The following is a 27685-nucleotide window of genomic DNA, read 5'->3' on the forward strand; positions in this document are numbered from 1 at the left end:
GTGCAGGCAGTCGGTTCCCTCAAGAGCTGAAACAGAGGGCCTCGATCCCAGGCAGACCGCGCACAGTCTATGTATCCCCACTCGTGATGTAGCGAGGAACACACAATCTGAAACGCGATCTGGATTCGCCTTTCAGATGTCTCATCTTAGCTTTGCTCTTTGACTATTGCTTACTCTTTGAGGAGCTAATAGTGACAAACAACAATAAATAAGACTGACAAGACAGAATGACATGCACACACAGAACGCTTGCTGAAAGACGCGAAGCTGATGCCAGCTGTGCGGCTCATGCCTTTATAGCTTCCCCGCCCGTGACGTCACGCTCTTCTATAAAACAGATTAGATATAATATTCAGAGTCGCTTACGGTAAACGCGTTCCCCATAGCGCTTCAATGCAGCTCGAGTTCCTGAATAGGAAATAACATTTAAATACATTTTTTTAAATTTTACTCCAAAACCAAAATGCTTAAAAATATAGGATGCTCAACAGCATCAAATGCTTTATAGAAATCTAAAAACATAAGAAATCCACCTCACCACAATCGAGTAAATCTAATCTAATATTATGGATTGAAATCCACCAGCTTCTTATATACACTACTTTACAGATTTAATATGGCCTCAAAAATGGTTTAATTAGCCATTGCATTTCTTTTATTTTACTCCATTACTTTTGCTTCATCTTTCTTTTCAACATTAGGTCAGGAATCTTTGCCCTTGGTGTCTAGTTGTAGTTTGGCAGGTTTAATCAGTTTTTGTGAAACATCTTGATTTAAAACAGTAGGAATTACTTCAAGCAAATTTTTTGGAACACCTACCACAAGCTTGAAAAAAAAATGAATGCAGCTGCTTAACCCATCATCTTCACACGGCCCTGTTCACATAGTAGTTTCTGTATGGTTGATGGCATGTAGTGTACTATATAGGGTATACTGAACAATTCAAACACCGTACATATTATTATATGAGTTGAGCCTCTTTTTGAAATAGCCAGCAGTATTTTGTTCATATCACAGCTTGGGTCAGAGCTGTTGATCTCAGTAAATACACATTTGAACATTTATGACATTTAGATTTTTATTGCACTGGCTGTATCTGAGGGGTGTATGTATTTGCAAAATAAAAAAAAACATAAATTCAGGGTGATGAAAAGGTGATGTTTTTATGTTCAAAACTGTGACCATTTAGGAACAGTGGAGCACGAGTTTCTGCATGCACTGGGTTTCTGGCACGAACAATCCAGATCTGACAGAGACGACTACGTTATCATCGTGTGGGACCAGATTCAAAAGCGTAAGTATTGAATTCTTAAATACACGCATCAATAATAAGATCATTTTGTCTTACAAAACTCCCAAAATCTATAAATATACTTATATTAAATACAAACTAATTTGTTAATTAACTGTTTCACGGTTTGTTTCTTACTTAGGTTATAAGAACAACTTTAATTTACATAATGAAACGGAGTCAAGCTCTCTCGGTGTGCCCTATGATTATGGTTCAGTCATGCACTACAATAAGAAATCCTTCAGCATAGGCAGTAAGCCAACCATTGTTACCAAAATACCAAAATTCTTGGATGTGATTGGTCAACGCATGGAGTTTAGTGACAGTGACCTGCTCAAGCTGAACCGGCTATACAATTGTAGTAAGTTTATGATTAGGCACTTTCTGTGGAAGACTCAACTAAATAATCCTCCATATTATTATTTTTTTTTTTTTTTTGACATTAGTTTGACTGATAAGATAAAGACTATTTGCTCAACTAATATTTTGCTTCTCTCAATCATCTTGCCCTAAACATTTTTCATTATTCTTCCAGCTACAGCCTCAATTTTTCTGGACTCTTGCCAGTTTGAGGAGCCAAATATCTGTGGTATGATCCAGGGTGATGGTGGAAATGCCAAATGGGCTCGTGTACAAAGAGTAAAGGGTGGTCCACAGACGGACTACACCAACCTGGGTCGATGTCAAGGTATAAACACCCCTAACCACAAAAGCAGGATTTAACCCAACTGAGTTTCACATTCATTTACAATGAAAATTGCCCTTTTTTTTATCCACAAAATCGATAGAAATAAAACTTCATGCAAGTGATTTAAGAGAATTTCGCAGTTGTTTTTGTCCATTTATGCACCATCTGCTCAGTAGCCCCTCCCATTGTGAAACCTCATTTGTCCAAACTCCATACAAACACAAATATCTTTGGTTGTGATACATCAAAAATCCAGAATCTTGTCACTGTGAGTCACATCAAGCAGGAGTGTTGTGTGGAAATTGTGTGGAACTTTTTCAACATGGCAAATTTACTATATTGCCAAGTTTGCACCAACTGTAAAAAAATAAAAATAATAAAAATAAAAAATAAAATATTCTGCTATTGCATTTCCATGACTTAAAAAGAGGAATCCAAATATATTGAAAAAACTTTGAGGAATGTCAAACTTACCGTCACTCTCTCATCAACTTTATTATAAAACTCTTAATTTTAGAAATTAGAAATTTTTAGACCATTATTTGTATTTGTTTGCCAAGATAATTGAACACAAAGTGTTTTAGGGATACATTATTATATGATTATTCCAGGTCTTATTGCATCATACCTAGTTATGCCAAAGACTGTCAAATTAACTGGAATGGTATCACATGGAAACTGTTTGTTTAATTTTGTGTCATTTTTATTGTATCACCTCGTTGTAAAAAGTTGAATAATTCATAATCCATAAACCTGCACTGATACCTCTTTTTTGATGGTGGCACTTTGGTCTTTATGATAAACACATTTTACTGATACCAAAAGGAAATATTCTTTGACCTCTCAAGACATTTCTTGTCAAGGATTCCAATATGACACGCAAAATGATTTTTAAACTCCATTATAAGGTCCAAAGAGAAAGTGAGAATACTGGTTTAATGGTCTATTATCTAATAAAGTTTATACTTCCACAGGGTTTGGGTTCTTCATGCATTTCAGTACAGCCACAGGAACCAAGGGTAAAAATGCTTTCCTGGAAAGTCGTCTCTTTCACCCCAAAAGACGTTCCCAATGCCTGCAGTTCTATCACTACAACAGCAGAAGCGTTGATGACCAGCTAAACATCTGGGTGCGTGAATACACAGTTAAAAACCCCAAAGGTGTCCTAAGACTCATTCAGAAGATCAAAGGTAATAGTTATTTATGTTTAAAACACCAATCGATAAAACATTTTAGACAATGGGTAACTTATACTTGTACAACCTAGGTGGAATTCGAGGCTCCTGGGAACTATATCATGTTACGCTAAATGTCTCTGATAAATTCAGAGTAGTATTTGAAGGGGTTAAAGGAAGAAAAGCATCAAAGGCTGGTCTGTCTCTGGATGACATCAACCTCTCAGAGACCAAGTGTCCTCAATACACTTGGCACATTCGTAATTTTGCCAGGCTTCTTGCTAAAACCCCTGCTGGTTCCGGAACCTGCAGCCCCCGCTTCATATCACCAGATGGTTACTCATTTCAGATTGGTTTGTACATTAATGGCTTGAAGGATAGTCCAAATAAAACCGCTATATACTTCCACTTAACCTCTGGACCCAAAGACAACAATCTCCAATGGCCATGTCCATGGCGCCAGGCATCTATGGAGCTGATGGACCAGAATCCAGACATTCAACATCGCATGAACAACATTAGGATGATCACTACAGATCCAAACATGACCTTCACTGACAGTAAGACAAAAAGTTATAGATATTAATGTTTTCTTTGAACCATTAAAGGGTTAGTTCACCCAAAAATTAAAATTAGCCCATAAAATATCTGTCGTAGGTGTATCTGATTTTCTTCTGTAAGACGAATCCAGTCTGAGTTATTTTAAAAATGGAAACGGAGTTAAATAAAAAGCACCCATCCTTAATAAAAAAGTGTCTCACACAGATCCGGGGCATGAACCTCCTGTAGCAAATTATACGTTTTGAAAATATTTAAAATGTAATAATAAATTTAACTGTTGTACACGGAAGCAGCTCTGTGCGGATGACACATGGAGGTCAGCGTTGCGCATGTGCCGTTCAGAAGAGACACACGCCGAAGAGCAGCGGTGAGATAAAAACAACGGTCACTAATTAGCAGTGATGGGTAGTAGCATCACTACAAGTACTACATTTCTAAATAGTGTGGTGTTAGTGTCTCTGTTTTCTTAATCAAATAGCATTTCAGTAGTGAAGCTCTGTTTTTGATCGAGTAGCACAGTAGAGTCAACAAAAGCTGACGTTACATTATCAAAGCATTTCTGAAACTCGAGCTCAAATCGAAAATATAACAGCTAAGAATCACTGATCCTGGACCAGTAAAAGTGATGATACCATTACTAAACATTGTTACATCATTGGCTCCTCAAACTGTTAGTCAAACCTCATTATTCCTCCTTTCTCTCACGTAAATGAAGTGTGGCGCGCAGTTTAGAGCATTTCAGCTTTTTTGCAGTCTGGAGGTAAAATAAAAGAACTGTTGATAGAATAAGTACACCGTTTTCTTTACTCAAGAAATCATATTTTTATAAAGGCTAATGTTTTTTTATATATATATTTGAGGAGTGGAGAAGAGTGTCTTACCATTTGTTGTCACGTCACAGTCAAATAGCTTGTGTGAAGCACTGAGTCTTTTTTGATTTGATACTTTGGCCCAATGACAGAAAAAAAACTGAGTGAACACATAGCGACAGAAAACGTCTAAGGTTACGTAGGTAACCCTGGTTCCTCGAAGGAACGAGACGCTGCGTTGAGAACGTTTGGGGAATGCGTCCAGCGTGACGTCTCTGAATAACATGTATAATCAGTCCAAAGGAAGGGCGAGACGTCATAGGCGGGTGACGTCAGAGACCAGGAAGCATAAAAGCATGAGCGGCGAAGCCGGATATCAGCCTCAAAGGATTAAGCAAGCGCCAGCCAGAGATGCCGGAAGTGTGGCACTGCGACGCAGCGTCTTGTTCCTTCGAGGAACCAGGGTTACATACGTAACCTTAGACATTCCTCTTCAGGAACTCGAGCTGCGTCAAGAACGTTTGGGGAATGAGAATGCCCACGCCGCCAGACTTTCCAATCTCTGCCTAGTGTGGAAGAGCACAGGTAAAGCAAGAGAAGGAGAGGAGCCTGACAGAAATTGGGGAAAACCGTACAATGCCAAACTTTAGACGGAAGTGAGTCTTGACCCCCACGACAGGGGAGATCAGAGGACTCGAGACTTAGGACAGCATCCTGATCACCGCTTAGCTTAAGCTTCTTCTGGCCGGAGGCCTCAGCCTCAGCGCACCATGGAGGAAACATGTAACCAGAGAGTTTCTGCTCACTGACTGGCCACCAAGAGGGGTGTGGTAGGCCACCATGGCCACCACGTAGACCTTCAAGGTGGAGTGGGTCAACCCTGCGGAGAGCCTGCAGGAACTCCAGCACTGTACCATCCGGGCAGTTAACTGGGTCGAGCTGGCAAAAATGAAAAAATGAAAAGCTTCCACTTCAAGGCATACAGTTTCCTCATTGAGGGAGCTCTGGATTGGAGAACGGTCTTACAACCTCGGTTGAGAGACCAGAAGCTAAGAGTTGTGCCTCCTCAGAGACAACACCTACAGCCTCTAAGCTCCATGCGGGGGCGCACCCTCCGCCTGCGAGAGGAGATCTCTCCTGACGGGAACCTCCCATGGAGTGCCGTCAAAAAGAGAAATCAGGCCCAAGAACCATACCCGGCCCGTCCAGAATGGGGCTACTAACAGCAGCTCGACTCCGTCCCGGCGCACTCTCTCCAGAACTCCTGAGAGCAGAGCAATCGGGGGAAAAATGTACAGATGAAGCCTTGGCCATGTCTGTACCATGGCGTCCAGCCCCAGTGGAGCTGGATGAGTCAGAGGAAGCCAGAGGGGACAGTGCGATGTCTCTCGAGTCGCAAACAGATCCACCCGAGTCTGGCCAACATCTCCAACTCTGCTTCATCACCTCAGTGTGAAGCCGCCATTCCCCGGGCCTCGGCCCCTGTCTCAACAGGATGTCTGCTCCCATATTAAGATGCCCAGGAATGTGAACTGCTCTGAGCGAGAGGAATTAATCCTGGGCCCACACAAGGATCTGGTACGCTAGTTGTATAAATGGCATGAGTGCAGAACTCTTTGATGGTTGATGTAAGAGACCACCGCTGTGTTGTCGGTGCGCACCAACACATGGTGACCTCTTAGGTCTGGGAGAAGGGGTTCCCCTCAGGGAGAACCCCTTGGTCTTGAGCCACCACTGTAGGGGTCTCATGAACAGCAGGCCAATAGTATTCACGTTGGACGCAGCTGCCATCAGACCCAGCAATCTCTGTGACTGCTTGACAGTGAGTGACCAGCCTTCTCTCACTCTCGCGACTGCAGTGAGGATCAACTTGATCCGAGCAGGTGACATACGTGCCTGCATCGTGGTCGAATCCCACACCATGCCCAGATAAGTGGTTCTCTGAACTGGAGAAACCACACTTTTCTTGGCGTTAAGTCTTAACACCAGCTCTTTCATGTGACCGAACCGCCATCTGCTCAGATTCAGCTGATATCAACCAATCAACAATGTGGTTGAGTCGGGAAAGTGTGGCTTTTGCCCCCAAAAGCAAACCTCAGGAACTTCCGATGAAGAAGGATGGAGATAAGTGCATCTTTTGATAGATCGTGACACACCAGTCCTCGGACTTGGCCTGTGCATTCTTGCTAAACTTCAGTCCCCTGACTGAGAGGTTCAAAAAGCACAGATCTAGAAAAGGACACAACACCTCATCCTTCCTCGGAACAGTGAATTACCGGCTGTAGGACCCGGACTCTGCAACCCAAGGAGGGACCACCTCGATGGTCTCCATTCCTCAGAGAGAGTCTACTTCTGTTCCATTACCAGAGCCTGCTTGGGGCCCACCAGAACTGGATTCTGTGGCCTCTCACTACAGTGTGCAGGACCCACTGAGACACATTTGGCAGTAGTTTTCACGCTGCAATATAGCATACTAAGGGAATCAGCCTCTCAAGACTGATCTCTGGTTGCATCAGCGCAATTAGCTCGGTGCCCTGAAGCGGCGTACCGGCAGGAGACGGCCGAACTAGCTGCTCTGGAAACCTCCCAGGAGGTCGGGAGCCTCTTAGCACCGCTACGTTTCCGGGCGGTAACTGAGAGAAGCGCTTGCTGGAGAACGCTGCGCCCTGGAACACCGGCAGGGTTGGCAGATCGATCTCCTGAGGGCACTAAGGAGAGACGGGCACCGTGTAATGCGGTGTACACCGCCCTTCCCCAGAGGGGCCTGCCCTCCGAGGTCCTGAGCCACAGCATCAGGACTCTCGCAGCTGAAGTCTCCTAAAAACGATGGTCCTCAGACCCACATCGTCTGCTAGGAAGACTAGACCAGAGCCTGCTCGGGGCAGGACCCCATGAAGTACACTTGGCAGGGGCTCCCACACCGCCATGTGATCTCCTAAGAGAACCAGTCTCGCGAGACTGGCCTCTGGTGCGCCTAGAGCCACTAGCTCGGTGCCCTGAAGCGGTGGACCGGCAGGGGATGACTGTACTAGCTGCTCTAGAGACCTCTGTAGAGGTAGCGAGCCTCTCAGCACCGCTACGTTTCCGGGCGGTAACTGAGAGAAGCGCTCGCCGGAGATCGCTGCGCCCTGGAACACCGGCAGGGTTGGCAGAACGATCTCCTGAGGGCACTGAGGAGAGACAGGCACCGTGTAATGCAGTGTACACCACTCTTCCTCAGAGGGAGCTGGCCCTCAAAACGTCCTAGGCGTCAGGACGTTATGATGAAGGCTATCCAGCTAAACCAAGGGTCTGTAGAACTGATTTCCACTAGAAGCCTTCGGCCTGGGAGCGCCACTTTGACTCTAGCGTCTGCGGAGTACAAAAGTGACACCCCGGCACGTGGGGCTGGAACACGGTTGGAACTTCAGGGTCTCAGAGGGCGAATAAACCGCAGCGCTGGTTTCATAGCCTCGAGCACGAGCTCTAGATCTAGTGAACATGGGCGGAGATAGGACGAACCGTCTCCAACCCATTCGCCAGATCATGTGCGATTCCCACTATCGCGGTCGCCGCTGTGCCTCGGCAACCGCGCGACCGCAACTGCAGGATCGCATGCACGGACACACTCCTCAGAGAGTGCCCGGCGAGAGCGGAGCGCTTAACAGTGAGAAAAGCACAGTCAGCCCCCCGAGAGCTGACTGCGCTAGCTCCACTCTTCATTAATGCTGCTTATGTTAATATTAGGCATAATATGCTTGTGCAACTGGTGCTTGTGTGACTGGTGCTTGTGTAACTGGCGAGCTCATCGACGCCTTTCCACATCAATCTCCTCAGAGAAAGACAGGCAGCGCCGTCGCGCCCTCTCATCGGGGAGAAAGTACCGCAAACGCGGGCTTCTGACCACCGAGAGCGCCGGATCTGGTGGCTAAGAAAGAAGATAGGGACTTGCCCGTCTTACATTCCTTCCAGCAGATCCGAAAGCGAGTCCCGCGAGCACAACCACCGTTTCGCCTCGGCGAAAGCGGGGCTGGCACAGCGAGAAACACCAGTGAAAGCTCTCTCCTCAAAGAGAGCCTTCTGAGAGTGAAGCAAAGGCTCGCATTGCAGCCGTCAACTCCCTCGAGAGTTGACACTGCGTGCTTCACTCTCAAGCAGACAACACACGAGCAGCGTGTGTCCCTACCCTTTTTTTTTTTTTTTTTTGGCAGGGAAAAACACACAGCCTGAGCGCTGCCTGCTCTCGCCCAAAACTTCCCTTGATTGAAGCTTTGACAATGGAGTTTATCAGTGGACAAATGACACTAAATAAGACTCACAAACAGATAGCGACTGACACACACACAGAGCGCTTGCTGAAGACACAAGGCTGATATCCGGCTTCGCCGCTCATGCTTTTATGCTTCCTGGTCTCTGTCGTCACCCGCCTATGACGTCTCGCCCTTCCTTTGGACTGATTATACATGTTATTCAGAGACGTCACGCTGGACGCGTTCCCCAAACGTTCTCGACGCAGCTCGAGTTCCTATAACCTACAAGTTCATGAAAATATAAATGCAATACCCAAACTGTCTTTGCGGTGTTAGCTTGTCAACAACTTTTTACTTGAACTTGATTTTGGTTAAATGTTAATATAATGACACATGCAATGATAAACGTATAAACGTAAACGTAGCATCAGTATTTTGCAGGCCTATACATCTATATGGTAATACTATACAATAAGATTTCATTAACATTGGCTAATGTATTAATGAACATGACCATACAATGAACAATACATTTATTACAGTATTTATTAATCTTTGTTATTGTTAATGAAATTACTCTTACTATTATTTGTAGTTTGTTAGTTCACAGTGCATTAACTAATGTTAACAAACACATCTTTTGATTTTTATAATGCATTAGTAAATTGTAAATTGTTGAAATTGACATTAATAATGACAATATGAGGTAAATGTGGCCCTGTACAGTACATGATGCCAAACTGGTTTGGAACAGTTGTTGAATAAACAACTGAACTGAACTATTATTCCTGTCTATCTGCTTGACTTACAGTTCTATTGATCACTTAGAGAGCGTTGACTTATGATGTTGGTTCAATATAAAAATTATATATATATATATATATATATATATATATATATATATATATATATATATATATATATATATATATATACCAACATCATAAGTCAACGCTCTCTAAGTGATCGATAGATTTGCATTTAATTATTAGTTTTTTCTTACTTGAATGCTTTTGTTTAGATGTAAAATACAAAAGGTAGCCTAATGCATTATTTGTTTCTTTCTTATATTTATTCTACTGCTTTTTTTCCCCCTTTTTTTTGCATAGGTTATGTTCTTATTTATTTAACCAATATAAAATAAAAATAGCTATATTAATATAGTAATTATTAGTAAGGAAAAAGTGGATGAAAAGATTCAGTTTTGTGATTTTGCCTTGGCTCCTTCAGTAAACTTTAACGCGATTTTTCTCAGAATTGAGTTTGCTGACTCTTTTGACTTCAAAAGAATGTAGCTCTGTCATTATTCGTCTGATTCTTTCAATTCATAATTTTGAAGGCCTTTTAATGGAGAATGTGAAAAATAACTCATTTTTTTATGTGACTTATTTTGCCAGCACAGTTCAAAAATGTGTTTTATAGTCTCTTCTCTTTTTGTACAGACATGGGTAAAGGTAAGTATTTCTGGGACAACCCACGAAAAGTAGGCAGTCTAGTCACTGGCAAAAATGGTGAAAAATTCTACCGGGGGAGGGGTTACGGTACTGGCAACTACATCACACATGATCGTCTGAAGAATCGAAGCTTCATTAAAGGAGATGATGCCATCTTCCTCCTCTCCCTTGAAGGTGTGCAGTTCTTATTCAATACCAGTGAAATTCTTATGAAATATGATAAGAGCTTTAAATTTCAACTTTATCAATAGATGTGACTGGACTTTTGAAGACAAAGAGACCAAAAATCAGAGACCTGCGATTAGAGATTGATTAACGTGAGGCAGAGGAGGATCCAAAGAGACAGATGGTTGTATGTATCCAAATACCAGTCTTCTCCTCCCATACTTGATAATTGTAGGGCTACCATTATTCATCAATAAATGTAAACGGATAACTTCTATTTATTGCTGGGAAGTAACTAGTTATATTAACGGAATTATGTAATTTAACATAACTAAAAGATCTGGCACCCATAAGTCGAATCCGAGGTACCACAAGAGAAATTGAAGATTAATATGTAAGTGAACGTGAAGGAGTGTAAACCTGGAGAAGTTGAGTAAGGTATTGTGGTGCAAGATTATGAATTGCCTTATAAGTGAGTAGCAAGATTTTGAATTCGACTCTATATTTTACTGGAAGCCAGTGCAGTTACTGGAGAACTGGAGAAATGTGATCAGTATAAGGTGTTCTAGAGAGAACACGAGCTGCAGAATTCTGAACCAATTGAAGCTTATGCAGCAATTTGGAGGGAATACCTGTGAGAAGAGCATTGCAGTAGTCTATACGTGAGGTGACTAGTGCGTGAATGAGAACTGCAGTATTATTATTTGTAAGAAAGGGACGGAGTTCTTTGACTATAAGACACCAGTGTTTTAGGAGTTTGGGACACAGACTAGGACTAATGATTTATTTCAGGAATCATTAGATGTCAGTGTTTCCTGCCACAGATATGCAAAGATTTGATTTCAAAAACAGTATCATAGCTATTTAATGGTTTCTTATTATAATTTTAAAACAGTATACCACAGAATGATCTCAAAGTAAATTGAGGTGCTAAAGTCTGATTTTGTGGTGGCTGTGCTTTAAAATTAAATAATTAGTATCGAAAGTCTGACAGTAATCAGTGATGACATTAACCCTGCCTGCTTTAAATGTTTGAAAATGATTCGAAATTTAGAAAAAGTAATTAAAAATAAAATAAAAAAAACATCAAATGCAATCAGAAACATTACTTTAATAAAGCAATTTAAATAGATACACTATTCATTACATTTCACATAGGGTAACTTGTAATCTGTTAACTATTACATTTCCAAATGAACCTTCTCAACACTGCTCCCAATAAACTGCATTTTCTCTTGCAGATCCCCAGAGTCCTGGGACCATGGAATAAAAGATCCCTATGAGATGCAGGATACATCAAGAAGCCTCAGTGAAGACAGAAAAATATTCATTACTTCATTACTTGTGTCTTCATTACTGAGCTGGCACTACTGAATCATAACTTGCATTAAAATAATGGAAGTTTTCTTTCTATTCAGTTTCTATTCAATCTTCATTGCCACCTTAAGATTAATTTCTTCTTGTTTTCCTCATTTGTAAGTTGCTTTGGATTAAAGTGGTTGCAAAATGAATAACATAAAAGCATCAAAAGAAGTAGTCAACCATTAATGCTCCCACAATTTATTAGTGGTATGTTGTAGTCTGTAAGAAACTGCTATGTTATAAATAATTGTTATGTTATTTACATTCCTGAATTTTCAAGAGATGCAGCTGTCCATTGGCACTGCACTACATGATAAACATCACATTCTCTGAGACCATGACCTGGTTGTCATCATGCATGCACTCCAGCAAAAGGTTAATCTCGTTCTGGTCAAACTCCTCGTCCTGGTCTTTGTTAATGTGAGTTAGAAGATCAGCACACCACTGACTGAGACCGGGTCACCTTAAAGGACTTCAGAAGAGCTATCTATCTATCTATAAATGGTTTTACTGTCACTTTTGATGAGTTTGTAAACTTTTAAATGGTGTGATACATAGGCTTCAGATCTCTCCAGTGAAACATCACAAAATGAATCATACATTTTCAAAGGCCTGTGTTAAGTGTAAAATGGAAGATTGTCATACTAAAGCATTCTGATTGGATTTTGTTTAAGAAATGAATGACACATTGGGAATCTCTCTGGACCTTGACCCACTGGTCTGTATTTTAGGGATTTTTTCATACAAATGGAGCACTTTTAAGATTCAGTTACTCAAAATGTTATTATTTACTGCCAGACACTGCATACTACTGCAGCATATTTATAAAAATAAATACATAAAAATAATTAAAAATATATATATTATTATTTATTTATTTAATAATAGGACAATTAAACAGTAAAATTGTTTCTAATGTCATTGAGAACTCATAGATGAAAATTCAATTACATTTTTATATATATTACAACATGAAAGCTCTTTAAAATGGTGATAATTCTTCACAATATTACTGTTTTTACTGCATCTTTGATCAAATAAATGCAGCCTTGGTAAGGAAAAGAGACTTATCTCTATCTCTCTATATATTCTTTATGTATTTATTTATTTACAAAAGCATAGAGTTGAATTTGAAAGTGTTAATTATAATTGATGTACATACAGTAATACATAAATAGTACAAGTATTTCATTACTTCGGTAACATAACTGATAGATATCAATCAGTGTAATCCACCACCTAAAACATAGTTCTTCAACCTTGGATCTACTGTAACGGTACACACATCTCCAGTGCAGTTTGTGCTTTGACCAGCAGATGTCAGAATAATGTATAATATCTGTGCCATATTTTATTGAGCATTTTCTTTTAACGCTTTTAAATCTTAGTTATTGTGCACTCTTGAAGAGAAGTTCCATCTTTCTGTAGTAACCGAACGCGGCATGCAGTTTGAATGCTGAATGGAGGATGACAGCAGCGGGGGAGAAGTCTTTTGCCTACGTGAACTTGACTTAAATATTCATCTCAGCAAGATGTTGCATTAATTCTTCAGATATTAAAAGCAGGGAATTTGTCTTATCAGTTGTATCCATTGCTTCTGCATTCTAATTCTTGCATTCGATGATGACACACAAACCAGGATGAAGAGGAAGCCGAAAAGCAAGCAAGTTGGATGCTAAAAAAAAAAGATAGTCAATTAGAACTATAGGAAAAACAAAGGGCATGGAGAAATCAAGAATTTGGAAACTACCTGTGACATCAGCAAACAACAACGACCTGATCGGCTGAGAAAAACAACCGTAGTTGATGACAGACAAATTATAAAAGCTGTGAAAATGAACCCTAAAATACATGTTTGTAAAATCACCAACAACCTCCAGAAAGCTGGGGTGATGCTCTGTCAATCTACAGTCCACAGGAGAATTTTACACAGAATTACAGAAGCTACACAGCAAAATGCAAACTTCTGATCAGCACCGAAAATAAACTCAAGATTTGCATGTGAGGACTTAGGAGCTGGTGGGTTTGTTCTTCAGGGACATATTTCACTGTGAGTGTTGATTTGTGTTATAATGTGTTTAACACTCCACCCACACAATAAAAGGACATTTATCACTCCACAACTTCTCCACAAAGGGACGATGAATAGATTTAATCTTTGTATATTCACCATTTGCTAATTCCCTTGTTCTACACTGTGTCACCGTACACTCACTATAATGATTTTTCTTTATTAGCATCCAGCTTGTACACCACCTCCACTTTAATTGAATCTCACAAGAAATTTGAGATAAATCGCCAGACATCAAACAGCAATTAAAAGTTTTTATTGAGTTTTTTTTTTTTTTTTTATGTTAATGGGAAATGTAGGAAGTTTATTATTGCTGCATTCTGCTCAATTCAGATGTGGGATATTTCTACTTAAGATAGCTGACCTACAGGTATATAAAGTAACAAAATTGTTATGCTAGCATTTGTTTTGCAGGTACAGTTATCAGCAGGGAGGCCTCTATAAACACTGGCTCAAAAGATTTTTATTATCTTGAAATCTAGGAACTTTGACTCATTGATGCATTTTATTTGTTTAAAGGTTAGTGATTATCAGTAACTGTGTACATCCTGGATGCCACATTTTTTAATGTGACAAAATACAGAGAAACTGAATGAGAAACTGTCACACCTTCGACCAAGTTGGAAATGCGAAAAATAATTAAATAATAAAATAGTATAATGAGAATCCTCTCTGGTTGAAAATGACTGGAACACAACATAAGGGTTAAGAAATGAACAAAGAGACAAAAAGTAAATTTATTACCTGAAGTGTTGCTTGTGATTTCAGAAGCATTTAGTAGAGCTGCATGTGCTGTTGATTTTGAAACATTTATTAGCGTGCAAGTGCTAACAGGCCTGAATCTCTTCACTGACCTGTTCTCCATAACACTCAGCAGTAGCCAGCAGCATTGGCGGCACAGATAAAAAGGCATAGTCTGGATAACCGGCTGTATTTTTAGTCAAATAACTGAACTATTTATAAACTTCCCACTAGTATCTACTAGCAGCATTTTCTGGACTCTTTTTTTACCATTCAAAAGAAATCTTATAATAGTGTTGAGTGTATATAACTTAAGGAAGACACAGTGAGTATCCAAGTTTACTTTTGTATTCATATTCAGCTGCATTCCAGGAAGTACATTAATTTAGACAGGCGAACAAATGCTGGATAAACATTATTTTTGAAAGGCAAAAATACAAGAAGAATGAACAGAGGTGGATTGGAAATATAATCCCCAATAAATGGAAATGAATTCATTTCTTAGATCCTTTAGGTTTTCAATAAACAGACAAGGTTTTGGGATTAGAGACACCCTTATGGAATGGTTTCTTTAAGCAGGAAGAAAACGTTGACTCCAGGTTTATCTTCAATAAGAGACCTCAGTCACACATCACTGAGATGATAATGAAAGGCACAGCTGAGGTGAAGATCTGTGGAAGGCCACTTTGTCTAAACAATGTATATTTTATGGATTTAAATCTTCGTCTTCATTGACTGATTTGTTTGAAGCGTGCATCTGAGAAACGACCAAAACGGTAAGAGCGATCTATTATTGTTATCATGGCATCCACTAGCAAGGCGTTTAGACAGTGTGTGCATCCGTGTCAGCGTTATTTGACACCTGATGACACATATACTCTTTGCGTCTCTTGTTTGGGTGAAGAGCACGCGCGCGATGTCCTTGAGGGGGCAATCTGCGCGCACTGCGAGTGTTTTTCTGTGAAAAAGCTCCGCCCCCCTTTGTCTCTCTTTTCAAGTAAAGAGGGACAGCCATCTGGATCTCGCGGCTCAGGACCCGCCGTTGCCGAGGCACGGAGGAGAATGAGCTTGTGGAGATCACAGGTGGATCTCGCTGAGGAGTGTAGAGAGGGACTTTTCCTCTCACACTCTCCGGCGGCAAACGAGAGCGAACTTTGGGAGGAAGATGCATTGTGATTAACCCATTCTGACACTGAAGTTAGTGCTCTGCTGGGTTCTACCCAGAAAGAGCAGGAGATATCCGAGAGTGTCGAAGAAGCTGAGGCTGAGCCTTGTCAATCCTCCTGCCCTGCGTATGAGGAGCTGTTAGAGGTTATGGATCGCGCCCAGGAAAATTAGACTTGCCATGGAAGAGTGCCAGAAAGGAAACGTCACGAGGTCGCCTCGATGAGCGTTATTTGTCTGACCACAGCCCTCCAGCCCAGGTGAGCCTTCCATTCTTGCCTGACTTGCATGCAGAAGTCAAAAAGGAATGGAAGAGGCCGTTTTCCTCTCGCATCAAGTGGTTTCAGCATACAAGTTATGCTGATATCGAGGGAATGCATGGAAACGGCTATGAGAGGATGAGACGTCATCTCTTAAATCTCCCTCTTTGCCATCTAAGCCCCTCCAGGATACATCCCACTTAAATGGCAAATCATACGCAGCAGGCTCAGGTCAGGCTGTGGCTTTGTTGAACACGATGGCAGTGCTTCAGGCTTACCAGGCTGACCTGCTGAAGGACCTGGATACAGGCGAGGGCCTTTCACCTGACCAGGTAGCCGAGCTGCGCCGCACCACAGACCTCTCTCTCCGGGCTACCAAGCAGGCCGCCTCCGCCATGGGCAGGTCTATGGCAGCCATGGCGGTAATGGAGAGACATCTGTGGGTGAACCTGGCAGACATCGGGAGGGAAGAAAGGGGGTTTCTTCTGGTCGCTCTGGATGCTCTGGTCTCGCCTTCTGAGCTTTTCGGTACCTCCGTCGAGATGGTGGTCGAAAAGTTCAGGGAGGCAAGGGCGCGCCTAGTTGCCTTTAAATCCTTCATTCCACGAAGGTCCAGGTCCGAGCCCGAACAACAAAGGGGTCCTGGCCCATCTCGATCTGAAGATCATAGATGGGCGCAGAAGGCCAGTGTCGTGGCTCGCGCTCCTCCCCCGCCTAAGGGCAGGGGCAAGAGGAACCGCGGGTCATGGAGAGGTAAGCAGGGTCTTGGGGATGTAATTCAGACGAGGCAGCATCCTTGCCCGAATCAGAGCGATACCTAGTAGCTCCGGATGTTTTTTTTACCTCTGTTTTAACTTCTGTTTTTATCCTCCCCTGCCTAATTCCCCTGTAGCCACCAGCTCTCCACCTGATCGAGGTTAGGTGGAAAGTTTCTCACATAACAGTCTCCTTTCCTGGACCTATGATGTTTTGGTTGGTTCTATGTTCATAGTAACCGCCTTACTGACGGTCAGGACCAGAAGGGGGCGCAACGCAAGCGGGACTGGAGATTTAGCTCCCACATACTGTGTGTTTTCACTAAATAGCATATTGTGGTTTTCAGATAGTAGGCTTCACCAGGTCTCTCTGAAGGCGAGCTCCCACATACTGTGGTTGTCAGGTAGTAGGCCTCACCAGGCCTCCCTGGAGATTTAGCTCCCACATACTGTGCGTTTCCACTAAAAAACGAGCTCCTACGGTTTTTGTTTGACAGGTAGTAGGCCTCACCAGACCTCCCTGGAGTCGAGTTCCATATTACTTTCAGTTTCCACTGAGGTGCTTATCTGGTAACAGGTAGTAGGCCTCTCTAGGCCTCTCTGTAGGTGAACTCCCACATATTGTGGTTATCAGATTCTAGGCTTCACAGGTCTCTCTGAAGGTGAGCTCCCACATACTGCGGTTGTCAGGTAACCTTTCAGTACACACGCTAAGCCTGTATACTTTCTCAAAACCACATGGTGGTCAGTGTGCACGTTAACGCTTTGCACACTGTCTGAAATCCACTTAAGTGGTGAGTGTGCACACAAGACTCTGCGCACTTTCTGAAATCCTGTTACGCGCTCCGCTTCGTTCTCTTTCTTAAGATGATTAGCCCCGGGGTTCCTTGGGCTTCATTCAACCCCTTTTCTGAAATGGTTGCCTATGAGCATGCTGCTAGGAGCTCGGACTCCTCCTCTCAGCAAGAGACTGAATTCTCAGTTTCGCCTTCGCACCAAGGTGTTGAAGCAGAGTTGGAAAGGTTGGCCAGATTTTGGTGGATCAGTTTTGCGGCTTGAGAGAGCATCGCACTATCCCCTCTGGCTTCCTCTGACTCATCTAGCCCCATTGGGGCTGGACGCCATGGTACAGGCATGGCCGAGGCTTCATCTGTACGTTCCGTCCTCCAATTGCTCTGTTCCCGAGACATTCCATTTACGAACTGCTCTATCAGAGTGCCACGAGAGCCCCTCCTTTATGACAGGCAAGACTTGGTAATAGACAGTGCTAGGTTCTTAGCAGTATCCCTTTAAAGGGGGGGGGGGGGGGGTGAAATGCTCATTTTCACTCAATATCCTGTTAATCTTGAGTACCTTTAGAGTAGTACTGCATCCTTCATAACTCCAAAAAGTCTTTAGTTTTATTATATTCATAAGAGAAAGATAGTCTGTACCGATTTTTCCCGGAAAAACACGACCGGCTGGAGGCGTGACGTGTGGGCGGAGCTAAAGAATCACGAGCGCCAGTAGGCTTTTGCGTTGAGAGCATGTGGAAGCTGTGACATTACAGTGAGGGAAAAACCATCATCCAAAACAAACCATGGCTTACAGTCAGATTCAGCTGTTTATTTACGATCCAGAATCAGATCCCGAGGCTGAAACTGAACGAGAGCAGCAGCAGCAACAACTCGCTCCGAGCGGGGCTCGAACCCGGGTCTCCGGCATGGGAGGCGGACGCACTAACAAGGAGGCAGAGGTATTTTAAGCAGTTTTACTCACCGCCTGCGGTTCCAACACACGATCGTGACCCTTTTTCATTGGGATTGCATCATCCTTAGGAAATAAATGATATGCAAATCCGTCGTCAAACTAGGCCTTGTTTGTAAAACAAGCATCTTCGAAATGCAGGGAACAAACAAAAACACGTGCACAACTCCATTGATGCTCTGTAAAAATAAACTCCATCCACTGGTCCCTTAATGCTGTTTTTTTTTTTTGGTAATCTGTGCAGGGTTGTCTTGCCCTGACAACCAAAAACACACTCCTTTTGTCACATTTCGCGACGCTCTCACTCTGATCAGTGAATGCCTGTTATGCTCTCAGTGCTCTGCTATACGGGAGCGCGCACTCTTCCGGCAGACGTGCCCTTAGGACCCATATAAGGAAATTCCGCTCCATCTAACGTCACATAGAGCCATACTCGAAAAAAACTTTCCGAAACTTGTGACAAACCGGAAGGAGTATTTTGGGAACAAAAATACTCATTCAAATGTACAACTTAATTTTTTGAAACTTTGTCCATGTTAAGCATGGGAATCCAACTCTTTAACAGTGTAAAAAACTCAGTATGCATGAAATAGCATTTCACCCCCCCTTTAAAGGAATCTTTCGTGATTCCAAGCCTTCAGCTCTACCCCGGGCCGAGGCCCCACAGGTAAGTTGGGTATGTAGCTTAGGCCTTTGGCCATAAGGGATAATGCCATGGACAGCCGTCGAACCGTCCCAGGTGCGACTCCCGGTGAAATGGTAGAGTTGGTACTTAGTGTTTGCCATGATTCTGGCCTGCACTCCCCTCAGCATGGCGGCGTGTGTATACTGTTCCCCATAGTGTCCCTTCAGAGGACGCAGTTCGAAGTTCCCTTGACAGGGAAAGTCTCAGGTTACGAATGTAACCATGGTTCCCTGAGAGGGAACGAGACACTGCATCCTCTAGCTCCCTGCCATGCTTCGGACGCAAGCTTCACGAAGAAGATAAGTGACGAGTCCTACGGGAGAATATTTATAGTCGCGCCAGTAGCAACGTCAGAGTCTGTTGCCGGCCAACATGTTGGCGTTTTTCAAAGTATGCTTCAGACACGGGTCACGACGAGGTGTTCCCCATAGTGTCCCTTCAGAGGACGCAGTGTCTCGTACCCTCTCAGGGAACCATGGTTACATTCGTAACCTGAGACGTTTTTTTTCTTTTAAGGCCAGTATTACAAGAAATATGAAATTGCATATCTTTGGTTGCGATGGATGAAACTGAAGTATTAGACGCTGTAGGATCTACATTGGTTTTTGAATTTCTTCTTTTATCAGTTAATAAATTCATGAAGTCATTACTATTAAACATTGAGGGAATATTTGAATCAGAATTTGTTAATCCACTGTGCTAAATAAAAACCTTGATTGTTTTGGTTATTTTTAATGAGTTTCATGTGGATATGCTCGGCCCTGGCAGTTTTTAGAGCCTGTCTATAGCTGTCACGATCGCATAAAGGACAGGAAGCAAGTTGCAAGAAAATGATCCTTTATTAGAGAAGTATGGCCAGACTGGGTTGATGGTGGGTGACGCAGGGACCTCGATGGCAGCACAGACTGGTGAGAAGGTGATTGAGTGTGCAGGTGGGTGATGATGAGGTATCCGTGGGATGACTGGTAATCCACAACGAGCGAACAGGAACAAGACACAAGGTGAAGCTGAGCAGATGGGACACAGACAAGAATCACGGAGGACCTCAAACAACAATCTGACAAACAAGAGACGAAAGACAGGGCATTAAGTAGGCTGGTGGAATGAGCTGCAGCTGCCGCTGATCAGATGATCAGAGCAGTAACACCCAAATGAAACAATCAATATGACGTAACAAGAGACGAGCAGGAAACAGTGCATTCATGAACCGTGACAATAGCTGGTTATTATGTTTTTCCACGCAATTCTAGTTCGTTTTCCTCAATTTACGCTCAAGACTATGAATTTCTGTTATACCATGGCACAGTACCTACCTTTTTGTCTAACCTTTTTCAATTTGATGGGGGCCACAGCTTCTAATGTATTAGAGAAGATAGTGCCCATGTTGTCAGTCATTTCATCTAGTTCATGTGTATTTTTGGGAACACATAGCATTTGAGATAAATCAGGCAGGATATTTGCGAATCTGTCTTTGGTGGCTGGAACAATAGTTCAGCCATATAGTTAATATCAGTGATACGCAGCATGCACGATACAAGGAAATTGTCGGAAACATCATCACTTTGAGGTATGGTACCTATATAAGTAAGATTGATTCCATGCGATATAATTAAATCTAGTGTATGATTAAAACGATGAGTGGGCACGGTGACATTTTACTTGACTCCAAAAGAGTTTATTGGGTCAGTAAAATGCAAAAGTTCTAATGCATCATTTGTATTATCAGCGTGAATGTTAAAATCTCAGACCATTAGCACTTTATCGACTGTAACCAAAAGGTCTGAGAGGAAAGCTGCAAATTATTTTAGGAAATTTTAATAAAGATGATTCTCAACTATGTTATGAAAGATATAATGGAATGATTTCATTCACCATTTTACTTTATGCAATATGTGGGTAAAATGGCCATAAATTAATATTCCCATTCAATGCAATTTATCTATACACTATATCTTATTTGCATATGAATGTGTTCTTGGAGCAACATTTAATGAAAAAGAAGTGTAATAATTGGAGTAATAATTGGCAACATTTAAATAGTAATATCTAATATTTAATGGGATTATTGATGTATAATTTAATTCCATATTCACTTGTTGTGTCTCCCAAAATGCCTGATGAACATGATTTCATTCCTGACGTTCTCTACAGTGGACAGGTATGAAATCAATGCTCTGTTCTGTAACAGAAAGTATTTTTTTTTATTTTTTTTTTGGAAACCCCATAACCTTTTGCCATAAGGTCTGAGATGTTTGAAAAGTAGTATGATTTAAATTATAATTACACAGATTTTAAAATTCCGTTGGCTAATTACAGGGCCTAACATTAACCCAACTGATAGCTGATAGTTTTGTTGCAAAGCACAATATTATGGAAAAAATTGAACAGTAATACAGTATATTACTGTTCATGTGTATTATCGTATATTAGCTGTCAGTCAATTAAAAAATAACTTGTCACATTTTTTTTTCCTGAAATGAATCACAAATAATCCCACCTAACATTACATTTTTTAAACATAGTTTTATATTGCAATAATTTCACATTAATTGTTTTAATTAATGTAGAAACAACATACATTAGTATATTTTTAATATTAGTTTAATTGCATCTTTTTATGACTGAAGGCAAATATCACTGATACCATCCCAGCCAACAATGACATGTGGGGCCCAGATGAGTGCTTTTAATTTAGATTTAATTATATCGCATGGAATCAATCTTACTTATGTAGATATCATACCTCAAAGTGATGATGTTTCCGACAATTTCCTTGTATCGTGCATGCTGCGTATCACTGATATTAACTATATGGCTGAACTATTGTTCCAGCCACCAAAGACAGATTCGCAAATATCCTGCCTGATTTATCTCAAATGCTATGTGTTCCCAAAAATACACATGAACTAGATGAAATGACTGACAACATGGGCACTATCTTCTCTAATACATTAGAAGCTGTGGCCCCCATCAAATTGAAAATGCCATTCAAGACCCATATATGTGTTCCCAGTTCAAACTTATGCCCACTTGGCCCATAAATATGCCATTCAAGACCCATATACGTGTTCCCAGTTCAAACCCATGCCCACTTGGCCCATAAATATGCTATGCAGGACCCATATATGTGTTCCCAGTTCAAACCCATGCCCACTTGGCCCATAAATATGCTATGCAGGACCCATATATGTGTTCTCAGTTCAAACCCATGCCTAATTGGCCCATGCCTGTCCCTTATGGGGCCCATGTAATCAGCTCATATGGGCTTCCTATGTAGGACTCATACTACAAAACCTACATGGGACCCGCTGATTTCACCCAGCCAAAGCCCATGCCCACACAGTAACCATGGAACCCGCAGTTAACCCATTTGGGCCCTACATGTCATTGCTGGCTGGGATACTGATATCTCTTGTTTCCCCCCCTAGCATTTAATCATTGACTAGCCAGTCAACATTACAGTATAATTGAGAGCTATCAGTTTGAACATTTATTAGACCTTTTAAAAATAACATCTAATTTAAGTGAACTTAAAACAATCTTCACATAAACCCATTATAAAATAAATTTCATATTTAGCTGTCTGTGCCCTTGAATAAAGCTGTCAAAATGTATTGATTTCCTCTTTCTTTCTTTAGTTTTTTTTATTTATTAACAGAACTAACACAGCAGCTTGCTATATTAGGTTTTTGGTTGCTTTTATTTTAAGAGCTGCCACTGCTGAACTAAATGCGGAACTGACACGCATCCAGTTTTCTCACTTCTTCTTACCTTTTCTGCGATGCTTCAGGTCTTAAAGTCTCTACTAATGAACTAACAAGTTGAATCAGGTGTGTTAGATGAGGAAGACAGTGCACCAGGACATTTTTGAAAATCACTGCATTTCAGACATGTTCTTAATGTGCTTCAAACTTAAATACTTATATGCATGCATACTTTAAACTTTATTGTAACTTTATGACTTAACTGATGACATAACAATGACATTGCATGCTCATAGTTTCATTTGCACGTGCACTCAAATTAAATTATATACAGTGCACGACACTGTATTTGTCAGTGGAAATGAAGTGCATATGCTATGAGTATATGACTGACATGACTGACAACATCTCATCTGACCGCAGTTCACTGTTGTTCTACTGAAGCTCCCTCATCACCTGTCTGTTTCCATGCCCGTTTGACTCACTCTGAGGTGGAGTGTGGGTCTGAATAGTCTCTCATTTGATGTGCTCACATTAAGACATTCTGTGTTTAAATAAACAATTCTTGTCAGGAAAAAAAAGCCCTAGAATCCCTAGCCCTGCCCCTGCTTTAAATGCGTTAAATATTTAATAAACTCATCTGTATCTTGGATAGCTTGAGGGTGAGTAAATCTTTAGCAAATTTTCATGTGGGCTGGACTATTGCTTTAAAATCATTCTTAGCCAAGTCTTTATCAATAATTACTTTTATCATGCCTAATAATATCACATTAACCATTAGAGTAATAAATCATACACTATCAGGTACAGGCTCTTATCACTGCAGACTAGGCTCTTTTGTTCTATAAATTGGTTAATACACAATGCACTGATGTTCTGAAGAGAGCGTCTTAGAGTGAAGTTCTCATGGCGTCTCTCCATACATTACTGATTCTGTGCGGATGTGCCACAGCCCTGTGCTTGGTGAGTACAGAATTCAGATGTCATACATTTTGTGATCATGTGTTGATTTATATTGTGCTAAACAGAAGCAAATGATCATAACGTATGTTATAGCATAACTAACACAGTTATGGTAAAATGTAATGGCCTTGTTGAAGACTGAATGAGTTTTATAATGAAATAGTCTTTGGTAATTTTATGATAGCAAGTTACAAGTTTGTTGATGTAAATGTGCACCTTTGACAGTTATCTCTCTAATGTTTTCTTTAAAAGCCAACATCTTCACTCACAGGTGAGTCATAATCACATTATTTTGAATATAACAATGTATTCATATGATGTAATGATTTAATGTCCTATGATATAATGTTCTATCTTTTTTTTTTTTTTTTTGAAGGCAATACAGAAATTGATGTGGATGGTGGAAAAGACCAGGATATATTTAATATAAATGAAGGTTTGTGGAAACATTAATATCAAATCTTAAATCTGTAGCATAATTTCTATAACAGTTTGCATTAACTGCTGTCTCATTCAACAGCGGCAGGACTTGACCTGGTGGAAGGAGACATTCTGATAAAGGAGGTCAGTGTTTTCTTTGAACAAATCCTCATGTCACTTTCCACAAACATGATACAAAGTAGGACCTGAATCTCTGGGCTTAAAAAATAATAATAAACCATTTTTAGGACATTCTTAACCTTCAGAAAATGTCAACATTAACATCAAACTAATGTATAAATACACTTAAATACAGTAAATTTTCAAATGCTAAACATCACAACTAAATAAAATTGTATTCAAACAAAACAAAAGTCAAAAGTTACAGGCTAAATCCATGTTTGGTTCACATTTAACAGGGAGAAGGCAGAAACACTATCCTGGGTGAAGAGTATCGCTGGCCGACCACTGTGCCATATGTCCTAGACAGCAGCCTCGGTCTGTGAATAGAATAATAACTGATACAGTTTAGTTGTTCAGTCCAGTCATTTAAATTTGAACTTAATATATGCTCCGAATTTCTCTCTCTCTCTCTCTCTCTCTCTCTCTCTCTCTAATAGAAATCAATGCTAAAGGTGTGATACTGAAAGCATTTGAGCAATACAGACTCAAGACCTGTATTGACTTCAAACCCAGGGATGGAGAGCCAAACTACATTTCCGTATTTAAAGGCAGTGGGTAAGAAAACTTCAAAAACATTATTTGAACTCATATTGCCATGCTCCATGCTCATGGATTTTTTTTTTTTATTATTATTGAAAAATGTATAATTATATTGTTTTTAATTAGACTAATAATATCTTAGTCTCTAATCATTTTAGACCTTTGAAGACATGTGCAAACATTGGACTTTCTTCCATTGACTGTCGGGATGTTTTTGTGTTCAATCAGATGTTACTCAAAGGTGGGGAATCGAAAGATGGGGAAACAAGAGTTGTCAATTGGTGCAAACTGTGACAGTTTAGGAACAGTGGAGCACGAGTTTCTGCATGCGCTGGGTTTCTGGCATGAGCAATCCAGATCTGACAGAGACGACTATGTCACCATTGTGTGGGACCAGATTCAAGAGGGTATCTATTTAATTTTTAAATACACGCATCAACAATAAGATCATTCTGTCTTGCCAAACTCCTAAATGTATATGTTCTAATATTAAAATCCACACGTTTGTTTATTTAATGTTTTGCCATTTGTTTCTCGCGTAGGTAAAGAGCACAACTTCAATTCATATGATGAAACGGAGTCAAGCTCTCTCGGTGTGCCCTATGATTATGGTTCAGTCATGCACTACAGTAAGACAGCCTTCAGCAAAGGCAGTGAACCAACCATTGTAACCAAAATACCAGAATTCTTGAATGTGATTGGTCAACGCATGGAGTTTAGTGACAATGACCTGCTCAAGCTGAATCGCCTATACAATTGTAGTAAGTTTATGATTAAGCACTTTCTGTGGAATAATCCTCAAATATATTGACATTAGTTTGACTGATAAGATAAAGACTACTTGCTCAACTAATAATTCTCTCACTCACCTAAACATTTTTCATAATTCTTCCAGCTACAGCCTCAACTTTTTTGGACTCTTGCAATTTTGAGGAGCCGAATATCTGTGGTATGATCCAGGGTGATGGTGGAAATGCCAAATGGGCTCGTGTACAAATGGTAGAGGGCGGTCCACAGACGGACTACACCAACCTGGGTCAATGTCAAGGTATGAACACCCCTAATCACAAATTTCATTGTAGTTTTGCATTTATTTACAATGAAAACTATTTTTGAGCCACATTATTGCTAGAAATAAAACTTCATGCAAATGAGATAAGTGAGTTAAGTCATGCAATCATGTTTCCATTTATGCAACTTCGTGCTGGGTGGCCCTGTATATTGTGAAATCACATTGGCTCAAAATCCATATAACCTCAAATATATTTGGTTGTCATGCATGATGGTTGTAATGCAGAATGAAGATTCCTATTATAAGAATGTGTGAGTTCAGAACTCGCTGACGTAAGATATGTACTCTGGGCCAATCTAAAGCCATTGAAATTAAAAATTCAATGGCTCTGGTCCAATCATAGCATTCTGATTCAAATGAAGCATTTACTCTGTGCTGTGTAGTCCAGTCTGAAGTTGTCTTATTCTATGTTTCTGGGCCAAAATTGCTGTCTAAATGTGAACGTTTGACACAAAAATGAAAACATCAATAAAAACACTGACTGCATATACAGTACCCTTCAATGTTTACACACAAGACCAGGAGGTAATTTCTGATTAATGATGTCACAAAATATTCCGGTAATTTGAAACCTATGTGTGAATGGTGTGTAAAAAAAAAAAAAAGGTAAAAAAAAAACATTTGTTGCCTGTGTGAACAGTGTATTTTTTGTATGTACCAGTAAGGTCGTTCTGGCAATTTCACAGCAATTTACTGGTATTACTGTGAAAAGGATCTAAAGGGACTACTGCATCAGCAGCACCACACCCATCCATTGTACTACTGTGTTGAACGCATTGAAGACTGACACAAAAGAGAAGAAACCAATTAAACAAGTCATTATTTTTGTTTTGTTTGTGCACAAAAAGTATTCTTGTAGCTTCATAAAATTTAAGTTGATCCACTGTCACATGGACCATGATAATCGTGTCCATACTATCCTTCTGGGACTTGAATGTGTCAGATGCTATGCTGTCTATGGAAGATCAAAGCTCTTGCATTTCACACAAAAAATAAAAAAATAAAATCTTAATTTGTGTTCCAACGATGAACAAAGGCCTTACGGGTTTGGAACAACATGAGGGTGAATTTGGATGAACTATTTCTTTAAATAGGGTGGTGTCACATGGAAGACTATTTGTTTAGTTTTGTCTGTTCATTGCTATATCACCTCTGTGTAAAAGGTTTAATAATTCATAGTCCAAAATCCTGCATTGATAACTGTTTTACGATTTTATGGTGGCACTTTGGTCTTCATGATAAACATTTTACTGATACTCTAGGGAAACATTATTTGACCTTCTCTAGGCATTTCTTGTCAAGGATTATGACATGTAAAATGATCTTTAAACTCCATAATAAGTTCTAAAGAGAAAGCAAGAAGACTGGCTTAATACCCAATTATCTAATAAAGTTTATACTTCCCCAGGAGTTGGGTTCTTCATGCATTTCAGCACAGCCACAGGAACCCAGGGTGACAAGGCTTACCTGGAAAGTCGCCTCTTTTACCCCAAAAGACCCTCCCAATGCCTGCAGTTTTATCACTACAACAGCGGGGGCATTGATGACCAGCTAAACATCTGGGTGCGTGAATACACAGTTAAAAACCCCAAAGGAGCCCTGAGACTCATTCAGAAGATCAGTGGTAATACTTTTTATGTTTAAAAC

General features: G+C 40.8%; 1 protein-coding gene across 12 annotated transcripts in view; it reads left to right on the plus strand.

Moving 5' to 3' along the window:
- The window catches only part of LOC127983865 (meprin A subunit beta), a 163470-nt gene that overhangs the window by 134128 nt on the left and 1657 nt on the right, over window positions 1-27685 (plus strand). For 5 of the 12 annotated variants that reach the window (XM_052586237.1, XM_052586238.1, XM_052586234.1 and 2 more), the window contains exons 4-11: window positions 24200-24259; window positions 24344-24387; window positions 24663-24741; window positions 24864-24981; window positions 25195-25373; window positions 25509-25727; window positions 25862-26014; window positions 27447-27662. In XM_052586237.1, coding sequence (XP_052442197.1) covers window positions 24200-24259; window positions 24344-24387; window positions 24663-24741; window positions 24864-24981; window positions 25195-25373; window positions 25509-25727; window positions 25862-26014; window positions 27447-27662 — 1068 coding nt within the window. Of the gene's footprint in view, window positions 1-3246; window positions 3715-10195; window positions 10382-10458; window positions 10560-11613; window positions 11786-23738; window positions 23824-24075; window positions 24095-24199; window positions 24260-24343; window positions 24388-24662; window positions 24742-24863; window positions 24982-25194; window positions 25374-25508; window positions 25728-25861; window positions 26015-27446; window positions 27663-27685 lie in introns of those variants that run through there. The other 7 variants (XM_052586239.1, XM_052586241.1, XM_052586240.1 and 4 more) reach the window with 4 other exon arrangements.

This window comes from Carassius gibelio, chromosome B20 (assembly GCF_023724105.1).
Source record: "Carassius gibelio isolate Cgi1373 ecotype wild population from Czech Republic chromosome B20, carGib1.2-hapl.c, whole genome shotgun sequence".
NCBI lineage: Eukaryota > Metazoa > Chordata > Actinopteri > Cypriniformes > Cyprinidae > Carassius > Carassius gibelio.